Here is a 12,986-nt window from a genome sequence, read left to right as displayed (position 1 = left end):
TAACTCCATACACAGGAAATGAGACACTCACATTTACGGTTGACACTCGTATGACAAAAAACTTATATATTGTAACCAGATTAGGTCAAAAAACACGCATCTGATATATATCCTTCCTATGATATGTAGTTCTAAGAACACGAAGTAACCCACATCAAATGCATAATTTTAAAATTAATGAAAATAACTGAAAATATGGATTATTTGCTTTAAATACGTGGATCAAGTTTTTAGAATACATACTACATATTTTAAACAAACCAGAATTAGTTGCTGCAACTAAAAGAATCACTAAGGAGTAAAATAATATATGGCAGAACATTACCTATCGTTGGAATTAATCTTTTTATTAAAATATCAGAAAAATCAGTCAATGGTTCCGAATCTGAATACGAGTTTAGTCGAAAGTGAATCTTTAAGTGATATCTAGTGATTTTTCTTATGTGGGAGTTCTATATTCATTAATTTTGTTAAATTTTTAACTGTATACTTTTTGGCCAGCTGAAACTCGTATTTCTTCAAGTGCGCGTTGTGTTGTTCAACTGTCGTTATCGTCTTCGATAAACTCTCTCACTTCAACGTGGACGGAACGTCCCACGTCTGGAGCATGAACCATTCAACGGTGAATACGATCGATACGTTTTGGAAATTAACCGTTTTAACATTGAGTCTGCTCATTTTACTTTGTTCGTTTATTTTTTCTCCGATCCGATCAATCGAATGCTAATGCAACGCAACGGAACAATCGATCGGGTCGATTTCATACGTGCACGAGAAGTTAATATTCACGACGAAGAGCGGTAATCTTAAAACGCGATACGAATATCATAACACGACGTTATGCTATCGTTCTGCGTACGAGCACCTAGTGCCGCCGTAATCTTGGGCTCTTTGGGCGTCAGTTTCGATAAGAAATTTAGAAAAAAAAAGGTAAAAAACGTACCTGTACGTTTCTCGGCGGACTTGAGCGTGTAGGCGTGTAGCTGGACCGGATCGGACGGGCCGCGACTGTTATACGCGTACACGCTGATGTCGAATCCCAGACCGGACGGCAGGTTACCGACGGTGAAGGCGGGCCGGTCAGCGGTCACGTTGCCGGCCAACGACTGACCGTGACGGTCGTACACTTCCATGACGAACCTTTGGCTGAGACCGCCGTCGAAGCCGGGCTGGCACCTGACCACCAGCGAGGCCGACGTCTGGTTCACCACCGAGCAGTTCTCCAGGCTGTCCGGGCGACCTGAAACGGTTTTCTTATTAATTCTAAAGAATTGAACCATAAATTCATCCGAACAATAAATCTATTCGTATTGGTCTTTTTTAATTTTTTTTTTAAACTCTTTGATTACTTCGTTATGGAAAAAAAAAATGTTGTTTCGTTATACGTAAACTGGCCGTTTGGCGCAGTGATTTACACAAAATCGTAAATGCTTACAAATGGTGGGCACAACGAGTTTCAAAACATGTTACGCAGCAGCGCGACGCGCGAATATCAGGTGTCTATGGGACGAGAAAAGATTTTCTACCGTCGAAGAGGACGGCTGACAAGAAAAACATTCACGAAGACAATATCGTTATTATTGTAAATGTATTTAGTGTTTTACTACCGTTTTAGGGCTAGTCGCTGGCGGGCAATTTTCATTTGCACCATAGTTTCGCAACAGTCTTATCGCATAAGTAACTTCCACGGTGATATATGATAATGAGCTCTCACGCAACCGAACGGTGTGACCAACTAATTAGCTTGTGTTTTGTCACGAATCGTTCGATTACATCTTTTGTATCCTAATTCGACAGGACAGTTTAGTGGCATATGCGAATGCGGATATGATCAAACTGTTGAGCAACTATTGCGCAACTGAAGCTTGCCCCTTCGGCGATAATTATAATCACGTAATTAACTCTTTCCGTATACTTTTTTTATGCCTAAGCAGTGCTTATAGTGCTCATGTGCACACTACGTCCTTGAATAATTGTGCACTATTATCGGGGCTATCGTATTTTTCAACGGACCAAATCGATCGTCTCAAAATGACACGTAAAAAACTACCAGAGCGCTTGGTTTATTTAACTTTTTTTTCCTTTTTTTTTCTACTTTTCCTTTGCGAAACGTTTATTTTCCATATCAAGTCTTGGACTTTTTTTATTTTCATTTCTAACCGGTCGACATTTTCAGTTGTCCATGGACCAGGCTTTGACACGTTAATTGAAAGTTTGCCAACCCCATAGCTACGACTTTACTCACACACACACATCCATATATATATATATATATATGTATTATAGCAGCAAAATTGCCAATCTACAAAGCGTTGAAAGGGTTTGAATGAGAACTCATTCTGTCGGTATTAATTTTTGGTTATGGATTCGCGTTGAATTAATATACGCATCATTTGAGCTTGGAACGAATCCACTGTACATCGCTATCGTCGATTTATTGTATACGAGTCACGAAGATATTCTAAATTGATAAAAGTCATAAATCGATAACCAATGTCTAAATTACAGTTATATAAAATGTATTTATCATTGAAGGTCCCGAGCAACCGAACACGTACACCACTCATTGGACACCGCGGGCTAAATGTATTGCATAATCGGATTCGATAGGTATTGCACGTTATAACATTGTTTTTTGGCCAACCGATTGTTATCGAGTATAACGAGAGTTAATTGAATTCGTTTGAAATTTCATTAAACGATAATTTGAGTACAGGGCATACAACTTAATATAAATATACTGTATACAAGATTATTAAAAAGTTCTATATATAATATAATATTTGATTGCATTGCATTGAATGTTGATTTTTTTGAATCCTTTTCTTCGTTCAAGTGCGATTGTAGAAAATATAGAATGTGACCAAGCGGTGCTTGTCAGTCCGTCATTCTATAAATTATTGTATTTTATCGAGTTAATGAAGAGAAGAAAATGGAAAACTAGAAATGCGAAGGACCTACAGTAAATGATTCTGTTGCGAATACTTGTTTTATATATTTCAATTTTTTATTCGTGTAAAGTTGCTTAACGATAAAAAGGACAAATTTTTTATTTCTATTTATTTTTTTATGAACTCACGTATAGTAATTTAAATATACTTATTGTTGGATTGTTGTATTCTTGTATAGAGTTGTATCCTCGGGCTATTGAAATTTACGAGGACGATTTTTTAACGAAAGCGAAACTTCGGGTCGAACGACATGCATTGCGTACAACGATGTTTTTTAAAGCCGTGACAACTGACAGTTAAATAATATTAAATTTATTTATATTTTTAAGGACAATAGATTCGTGATATTTTAAGTTTTACTTCGTATTATCAAATTGTTCGAGTGCCTTGAAAAGAAAAGAAAACACCGAGAATCATATTCAACAGCAGTCGTTATGTAATTTTTTAGCCCAAAATACCCGTATGTATACTTAAATAATTCGTATGTAATTAGAAATGCACAAAAATGTGTTTGGTTATAGTGAAGTTATCTCAGGTGGATCGTACATTCTTTCATCGAACAAAGTGATCGAGTTTGCGCGCAAAAACCACGAGCTAACTAACCGCGTGAACGATCGCAATAAAAGCGATAGGAACGGTTTAATCAATATACTATTTTTTTTATTTTTTAATGTTATTTAACGTGCCGATTGTAAAGTGTATTTTTTTCCATCACATCGTTATAATACACGGGTGGAGGTGTGGTTGGCACGCGTTTTCACGAAGAATCAACTGGGAAATTATGATAAATATTATAAGGGTGTTCGGGGTAGGGGAGATTCGATCGAAATGAACGTGTACACAGGTGCAAGGTGTGAGATAATTAACCGTCAGGGTCGATTATGGCCGACGCAAAAAAAAAAAAAAACGATAATCATCGATAGTAGTGTTTAGGAGCGTATTCGTTCGAGGTGTATTCGAATCGACTGGTTAGCCGCCGCGGAGAGTGCATAATTATGCCACGCGAACGGAGATTAAATATTTTATATTTTTGAATGAACATTTTTTTTTTTTCCCCGACAAACGAAATTATCGCGCGTCGTCGACTGGCTCCGGCCTGTATCGGCCGAGGGATTTATTTTATTTTTTCATTCCGCTATAAATCTGGGGACCACGAAAAGGTTTTAGCGGCGTGCGCATGCGGAGACGTGTTCACGGGATAACCGTAATATATGACGGTTTAAACTGCACGGTGGCGACGGTGGCGCGGGGAACGTGGTACTGCGTACACACAGGATAGGAGATTTATAGACACTTTTAACAATCGGTTTTTCGGTGAATAATTTAAAGTGTACTCCCGCCACTACTCACTGCTCTCCACAACGATTGCCACCGCGAGTTTTTTGTTTTGTTCTTCTGTGCGCGGCCGTCGTCAACGTGCGCATGGCCGGCGAGCGTTCGGATAACGCGACAAAGCGAAAGTTTTTAATTCCGAAAGCCAACTCCGCTATCGATACATAATTTTTCGGTTTTCGTTGACCCGGCAAAAGTTGCGCGGCGGCAGCGGCGATCGTCGAACCGCGGCGACGTGTGTGGCTGAGCACGGTTCGATGTGTGTTCACGGTGATCATGTACAATAATTTTGTACGTTGCAAAAGTGTAAATTTTTTCTCTCCCGAAACCTCGCGGGAAACGCCGCGTTCACCCCCGTCCGTCCGCGTGGCCGAAAGAAAACGCACTCAGCGGAGCATGACGTTATGCTAAAAGTTAAACGCCAAGTTCGGTGAGTGGCGCTCACAAAAGGCCCGGGTCGTTCTGGTTTTGTTCGCGCGGCCCGGATGCCGGTAGTCGGGTCTGCCGGAAACGCCATTATGTAATATTATTATTATTATTATTATTATTATTGTGAAAACTTCCCCACTTGGTCTGTGCGGACGAGATGTGCTTTCTGCTACTACTACGCTCTCTCTCACTCTCTCTCTCTCTCTCACTCTCTCTCTCTCTCTCACACTTCCGCAGAACGTTCGCGAAAAACTTTCGTCCGCCTGTAGGAGGTCCTGTGGTTGCCAACAGGACAACGGACGACGGCGTACACTACTCGTGCGCGCGCGTACGTCTTAACTGGAGTACGGACGTTACGTTCTAAACGCGTGGTCAAGAGAAAACGTTGAGAGTTCGACGACGAGCGCACTTATTTCGCTGAAGGCACTCAAATCGTTAATTTCACTCGGTAACATAGTGGTGCGAACGGTCTGTACTACTAACGCGTACTCGGCGTGATCGAATAAATCGATTCGAAAACCGTTATTCCGTTTTAGCCGAGCACGTCATATTTCGATTTACTCCCTTCGTTTTTCACCGGTTAATGTAATAAAATTATCAACGATGTTCCTTCAATTGGTATTGAGGAGGGGGACTTGGTCTCTATGGCCAACGGTGGAGACTCGAAAAAATCGCCTACGGGTAAACGAGGAGATATATTTGTCGGTAGTTTTTCTTACATCGTCGAATTACATTCCTGTCGAATCTCCCCGCTAGTCGGCTTTGATTGTAAATGTATTTTATTTTATTTCGCGCTCAAAATGTCGTCGTAGATATTATAATATTATACACGAAGTACTGTCAGCCGGTTGTATTCATTCTTATTAATTTTTCGTTTGTTTTGCAGCATGACATAACGAAGTTATTGCTTTCGAATCGGAATCGGCGCGTGTACAATATTATCATAATCATTATTCCGTATACGACATGTCTCACGTGATACACGACTTATGTGTATATTATATGCGTATCAGGTCGTTAACTCTTGATTTATTCGTCCGCTCTTAAAGTTTTAACGTTTATAACGTAGCAACATTTCTTTTTTCTTTTCTTTTTTTTTTTTTTTTTTTAGTAAGACGATATGAAATATATCACGTATCGCACTGCACACACATTGGGTTTGAACTCATAGTGTATCGAAAGTCGGAAAAAATGCCATAATGTATTTATTATTAGAAAACTTAAACGGTTTTATGTGAAATAAAACAAAACAAAAAAATAAATAAATAAGTTAGTCGATCGTTAAATGAGTCGAAGATACAAGTATAAATTATATATTTCGTAAACGTCGAACGTCTCGGTTTGTTGATAAAAGAAAAAATAAATTCCTATCTATTTTCATCATATATTTCGTACCACAAAATCGCGCACGGTGGATCGTTGGGCTGTAACCCAATGGGCTGTCGGTAAAAGATCACGAGCGCAAAACAAAATTACAGTTGGTCAACTCACGACGATATGAAACGATTTATATGATTAATTATTATTTTTTTTACTTACCGGCCGCGATCACTTGGTACACGCATGGTGCGATCTGTTTGCCGAACTCGTTGCTCGCCCAGCACATGAGCGTACCGTAGTCCAGCGGCGTCAGTGGCGTGTACGCGGCCGTGCTTCGCGGCCCTTCCTCCGTGTATCGGTCTCTGGCTAGGATCACCGTTTCCCGCGAGTTGTTGAAACGCCACGTGTACTGCACGCCGTCCGACGGGTTAGCCTCCACCTCGCACACTACCTTGGCCGCTTCGCGTCTTCCGACTCCTTGCACTGTCTCTTGTCCCGGCCGGCATACCGGAGCGACTGCGAAAAGCCCAAAACGGTTAGTTCGATTATCATCTTATTAGGCAACACGGCCACGAGGGCTATTAGGATCACGGAGTTGTGCGTTTAATAATATCTCCGGTATGAGGATAATATTGTGAAACCGTGTGAACAGCAGTCGGTAATATTACAAGAAGAGCTGCACTGAATGGACCGGATTGACACGTAGGACGAAAGTCCGATGAGTGAACAGTAAAGGGACTTCGATCAAGATGCTATAGATTTACGTGCCAGTAGCACTGCGTACGCGCAATTGTAAGCGTGTAATACTTAATAGTAATAAAAGTATCAAACAGCGAATAGTTTCTCGATGTCGTAGCATTTTAACGACGCAACGACTAACTATTCAATATCCAGCAATCGTACGGGTATGCAGTTGCCGTGAATAATGTGTCAACAAGAAGAAACAGATTTTCAATTTCCATCTCGAAAACTCTGATGAATTTTATTACGGACTGACGACGTTAAAATATTGTATTAGATCCGAAAAAAATCGTTGTTCCGGAAAATAATAACATTATTTGAAAAATCACTGAAATGTACATTGAAGTTTACTAAAAGTCAGGCGGTGGTTTGTTCTGCATAATTGCACAAAAAAATAATAATAAAATATTAATCCGATCCTCTTACCCTCTTTGGCTTCGTAGCATTTAAATTTGAACATTTTTTTTATTTTTCATTAATTAAAACAAACGGAAATTTTCTTTAAAAAAAAAAAAGAAAAAAAATCATAATAATAAAACAAATCTCTTCTTGTTTTATTTACGATTTAATACGGCTTTTTTTTTTTTTTTAATTTAAAATAATATACGTCGTTACCAATCTGTATTGAGCAAAACGTATTTGATAAGCTTAGGTGAGTTGTTGTCACGAAAATAATAAGCAAAAATAATCATAGCGTCATAATCACATTGATGATTTTAATAAACATAACACACAACCTACACGAATTTACACTAGGTTATTACTTTTTTTTTCGTTGCAATTTTCATAATTCCAACCATTGTAACGTAACCCCATCGTCACTTTAATAACGGTAGTCCGAAGAGAGCAAAATTATTATTAATTAATTCAAAAATATTTCTAGTAGAAATATGATACATAACTAAAATAGTATTATTATAACTGTGTGTACTTTGTTTGATAATGGTAGTGTAAAAAAGTGTTTTACAATTAATAACAAAAAATATTTTCAGTTTGGAAGACGGTTTATTTCATCGGTTGATTTCAAAAACTTTAATTTGGGTTTTTTTTATTCAACGGTGAAATCGACCTCAGGACGGCGTGGAGTGGTTACCAATTGAAAGGGGTTCCGTAATTTTTCTCAAACCGAATCGACCACAGCGGTTCGCCGGACCTAAAGCCGCGTATAACCCGTCTCCGAAAAAAGGATCTATACACTTTCATATGCGCGGACGGGACGAAACACGAGACCCTCAAATGTACTACAACAACGCCGCTACCCAAGATGGATTTTTCGCTATAGTTTTATAAAGTTTATAACGCAAAGAGTTATGACTCGACGGTGTTTGTATTATGATGAAATTAGCATCCGCGGGCGCCGGGAAATTTTTCGGAAGATGAGTTCCACGCTGCACTTCACACAAGCGAATTGTCTCCATTCCGTGCAAGAGTATTGTTGAGGGGCAACAATAGTTTTCGTTTTATTATTTTCGCGCCGTTTTATCGTTTCCTTTTTGTGCAAAAAACACGAAACTCAAACCATGGCTCGATGTCACTATTGAACCTTGCACAGTTCTACTCTCCACTGCGTCACTTCTAAATCGATAACTACATACAGATGTGATTCGTTAACTAGCATGCTACGCCGCCTATGGTCGGAAATCTGAAATTTATCAAACCCGATTCGCGTGTGTAGTTCAACGAAACACTAATTATTGACTCTCATTTTAACGACTGTAAGGTAGTTAATTTGAAACAAAAGAACTATACATATACAAGTATCGAGTCTCGGAGTTGGAGTGATGTTTAATTACGTTTAGTAATAATTTATGTCCAGAATGAAATTTGTCGTGGTAAATTACATCTTCGAATCGAGAATATTTACAGCACAAAAAAAAAAAAAAAAATGATGAATGGCTCGCAAAAAACGTGATAATATAAATAAAAATAACAATCAATCACGGTAATCCACGATAGTAATGATAAAACAAAGAGTGGATAAACAAATAGAAAAATAAATAAATACTGAATCAGCAATTGATACTGTAGTACTCGTATATTATGTTGTCCGTAAAAAAATCTAAAAACTGCGATAACGTTGAATACCGTTTAATAGATTATTTTTTATTTCAAATTGTAATTCCCTTATTTTCGGCTGGACGTTGAATTTTCGTTAAGTATTATTCACCAATTAAAAACTTTGTACGAGAAAACTTTTGAATGAGCTATCAAATTAGGTTATAAAACGATTGTAAAACGAACGGGGAACTTAATGGTTGTTTTTTTTCTGCGTTTCTTAAATGGAAAACACATTATTTTCTTTGGAACAAAGCCTACGCAGCCTGAAGTGTAGATACTACTAGATGTTTTCCAACAATAAGCATTATTATATATATTTTTTAAATCCTTATGAATAATATCACTCTCCACTGGTGCGACGGGAAAATTCGTTAACGAAATACAATACCAATGTTTTTTTTCTCGAGTACTTTTTATCGTGTGGTGTATGAACACTGAACAGGTGTACACTTGTCTCCAACAAAGGATTAAGTTGGCAAAACGGTTTTTCCTAATATTATTTATGCGCTTATTTTTTTTACAAGCGCCCACATCATTAGTCATTGTGTCGCAAAAACGTCATGTTTAATAAAAATAATAACGGTAAGTATGAATTCGTTTTTTATTTTTGTAAATGTTTTGTCCACAAATACGTTTTTGCGTGATTTTTTTTGTGTTTTTTATCTTTTAAAACGAGTGTTATTTTAATAAGGCGAGGAATAATGTAATTTACCCTAGTCGCATAGTGGTCTAAAATTGAAAAAAAGGTGGCCAAAAATATTTTAGTGATTTAATATACACAAACGATATTTCTTCAAAATTAAACGTATTTAAAACTAATTTCAATGCACAGTTTTTTTTTCTTGTAATGAACCAGACACATTGTTAACAATAATGTATTCATGGACATCTAATCATGTGATAACTGGTTTAAGAGCGATATTATTTGTCACGGTAAATCCCCACACACACACAAATTAAATTTAAAACTTACTAAAATATTAAAATGTTAAAGAAATAACAAAAAATTAGCAAAAATACAGTTTATTAAAAGTGCCAAGAAGATGGCTAAAGGCAGACAAGCTTGCCGATCGCTCGTGGCAGTCGGTACACCATTCGCGAACGCTTCGTGATATATCGTCGTTTCTCAGAACTGGTTCTTTTAATTAATCGGGTATCCCGATTGATAATCAAATATACGATAATACCAAGGCAAAGGGGTTTTAACGGGTGACGGGAAGAAAAGAAGGTCCGTGAAACACGACCGTGTCATAATGAATAACACTCTATCGAACGCACGAATACAACTATTCAATTACATCATCGATTTCATAAACATGTCAAATTCATTAATGTCTTATCGAAAGTAGAGCAGATATGAGCAACTAATCTACACATAAACGTTTTCTGTATATTATCTAGTTTTGTTGTATGTATCTGTGAGCGTGACTATCGTTGACTAAATAACTTAAAATCGTAAAAGTCTTGATGACTTATAAATAGTCTATCAGTAATTAATTAAAATTAAACTAATTCAATGACCTACAAAGTCGTACACATAGTTTAATTTCATAATAACAAATATAAATATTTGACAGCATATATATATATACACAATATAATAATCCAAAGATAAGATTAATTTTAACTAAGAGTCGTTTAAAATTAACTAATGATTAGTACAAAATTAATGATATTTTTAAATAAAAAAGAAACATTTTTCAACATAAATATAGATTTGGTATAAGTAAAAATGAATATTTTTAAAATTTTTTTATAATATATAATTCTAAAAGAAGTGTTTTATACATTTTTAAAACAAAATGTTTGAAATGTATTTGTTACAAATAAACATTTTTGATCACCTTTTTTTAATTTTCGACCACTGTGAGTCGTCCGCACCGTTCCGAAAACAGTATAACAAATGCATAGGCATAGAATATCAATATAAATGAAAAATTTCATTACACAACATTTATACACTTTTATAAATTTCATATTTCAGATGGAAGTAATAATAATAATATTATTATTATTATTCGAGGAGCAATGGTTTGAAATGTACAAATAAATTTAAAGTTCATTTCGATTGTTACTACAGCGCACGCGTCCTATTCGTTACTAAGTGATCAAATTTTTTTTTCGAAAGAACAAAGTTTTTATAGTGTCAATTAGAATGAAATTTAAATACATTTGTTAAAAGCGTTTCAAAGAGTCGAATTATTATTGTGAACTGTTAAGTTTGATAGAGGCAAAAGTAATAATAGTTACAATGATCATAAAAAATAAAAATAAAAATGCGATCGCGACGCAAAAACAAGAACCATCCAAAATAGGTCGAACTCGACAGTGAAATTACCATCGTAGAAGTTTTATCATTATCATTATGATCATCGTCAACACCTGAACGTGCCAAATATCAAAAACTCCGGCGAAGCTTACGCGAACAAAACGACTGCCCACACGTATTTTCCGTGTCTCGGGGAATTTTCAGTGTTGGTTTGCGGGAAAATGTATTGCGCTGCACGCGAAGAAAAGCATACTATTATTAAAGCATCGCGATTGCAGTTAATTTTGAGTGCATACCGGTAGCCATGGCTGCCAGTTGTATGACGAAACGACAATTATTACGTTTGTCTGCCTCCATACGGTATTTCGAATGATAATCGAAAGCGAACTCATCTGTTCCAGTAAAAGATTAAGGTGGCACGGGAGTTCAAATTTATCAAGACATTTTGCTCATGACGATCAAGAAAGCGTATCGAAATATACAAAAAAAAAAAAAAAATCGCTCACATAATTGTACGTAAATATAATCAACGGTAGCTCGAAGTCATATCGGGACGTGGTGCAGGGGACACGTAACAAACAAACGCCATATCAGGTTGGTCATCTCGACGTGGTTAAACGGTTTGAGGTACTCGTTAGGGGGCGCTAAATTATCTCGGCCATCAGACGGCAAGTCGTATTCAAAATAACCGAGAACACTATTTTATTGTTTCGCGTTTGAAACAGAAGATTGTTAATAGACTTAACTGCATTAGAATGAACCGCAACGGGGTAGGCCGTTCGCGGTTACGCGACCGCACATAGATGTTTAGGTGATGTTGGTAAATGATAATATATTATTATTTAGTTGACGGAACTCACATTTTACGTCCAATGTCACGGGGTTGCTCTCGCCGTCGCCTTCCTGGTTGCTGCCGACGCACGTGTAGATACCGGCACGGCTCCGCGACACCTTTTGCAAAACCAAGCTCTGATTGCTGACTATCGTGCCCGCGGCTGGATTGTTGTTCAACAGTTTTCCCTGTCGGCCGTCGGTAAACAAAATAAGAACACGTTAAAACAAATCAATACAATAGTCCCATGTTTAGGTCTTCGTAATAATTCGTAAACATTCGAGTAAGTTTTTATTAGGTAAACACTTACAAATGATAAAAACAAAATTACAATATCGTAACGAAATACTTAACTGTAAAAAAAAAGCGCAAGAAGAAATATTAATATTTTAATCGCGCTAGTTCACGACGAAACACGCTCACTACGAGAAGTTATTAGCATTTCACCGAAGTTTCAATCGCAGTTTACAATAAAAATAAATCGATTTCTCGTGCACAGAAGTCGATCTTGTAAACTGAATATATACGTATGTATATTCGAAACCGAATTATTTATCGTTATGAAGATTTCGAAGTTGGCTTTTACATATCCCGCCGTAGCGTTTTCCGAACAAAAACAAAACACATTGGCCAACGTATAAAATCAATAGTCTCCTCACTACCGCAACCATTACTATTGCCACTGTACAACCCGGAGTCTAAAACCCAAAAAATATAGCGAGCTAGTATCTTGTGTTCAATTATTGTCGTTTGACGGACGCGACCGTTTGGAATATATCGGATTTATCGTAAAATGTAACAAATAAAACGAAACCATTCCGGTATTATTCAATGAATTCAAAAATAATCGAAAGGGTGGTCTTAATAATTTACTTACGTTATGTCTCCACGTGACTCGGTACACCCAAGGGTTGGACTTGATATTGCACTCAAAGTACACGTCAATGCCTTCTTGGATAGCGCTGCTGTTGATGTTGCTGCCGAGCTCCAGGTTAACGACCGGTACGTCTGCGGACAAAAAGAATTTACGTTATGAGGCCGGCGCATGGCATAT

General features: G+C 37.2%; 1 protein-coding gene across 1 annotated transcript in view; it reads right to left on the bottom strand.

The window, feature by feature from the left end:
- Window positions 1-12,986, bottom strand: part of LOC112689748 (nephrin-like) — a 414,842-nt gene that overhangs the window by 19,901 nt on the left and 381,955 nt on the right. Inside the window, exons 8-11 of the mRNA XM_025563581.1 lie at window positions 12,810-12,940; window positions 11,961-12,120; window positions 6,252-6,548; window positions 944-1,240 (exon numbers count right to left, since the gene is read on the bottom strand). Coding sequence (XP_025419366.1) covers window positions 944-1,240; window positions 6,252-6,548; window positions 11,961-12,120; window positions 12,810-12,940 — 885 coding nt within the window. The remainder of the gene's footprint in view (window positions 1-943; window positions 1,241-6,251; window positions 6,549-11,960; window positions 12,121-12,809; window positions 12,941-12,986) is intronic.

Source organism: Sipha flava, unplaced genomic scaffold, assembly GCF_003268045.1.
Source record: "Sipha flava isolate LNK unplaced genomic scaffold, YSA_version1 46_pilon_pilon, whole genome shotgun sequence".
Lineage (NCBI taxonomy): Eukaryota > Metazoa > Arthropoda > Insecta > Hemiptera > Aphididae > Sipha > Sipha flava.
This window is presented reverse-complemented; position numbering and strand designations above follow the sequence as displayed.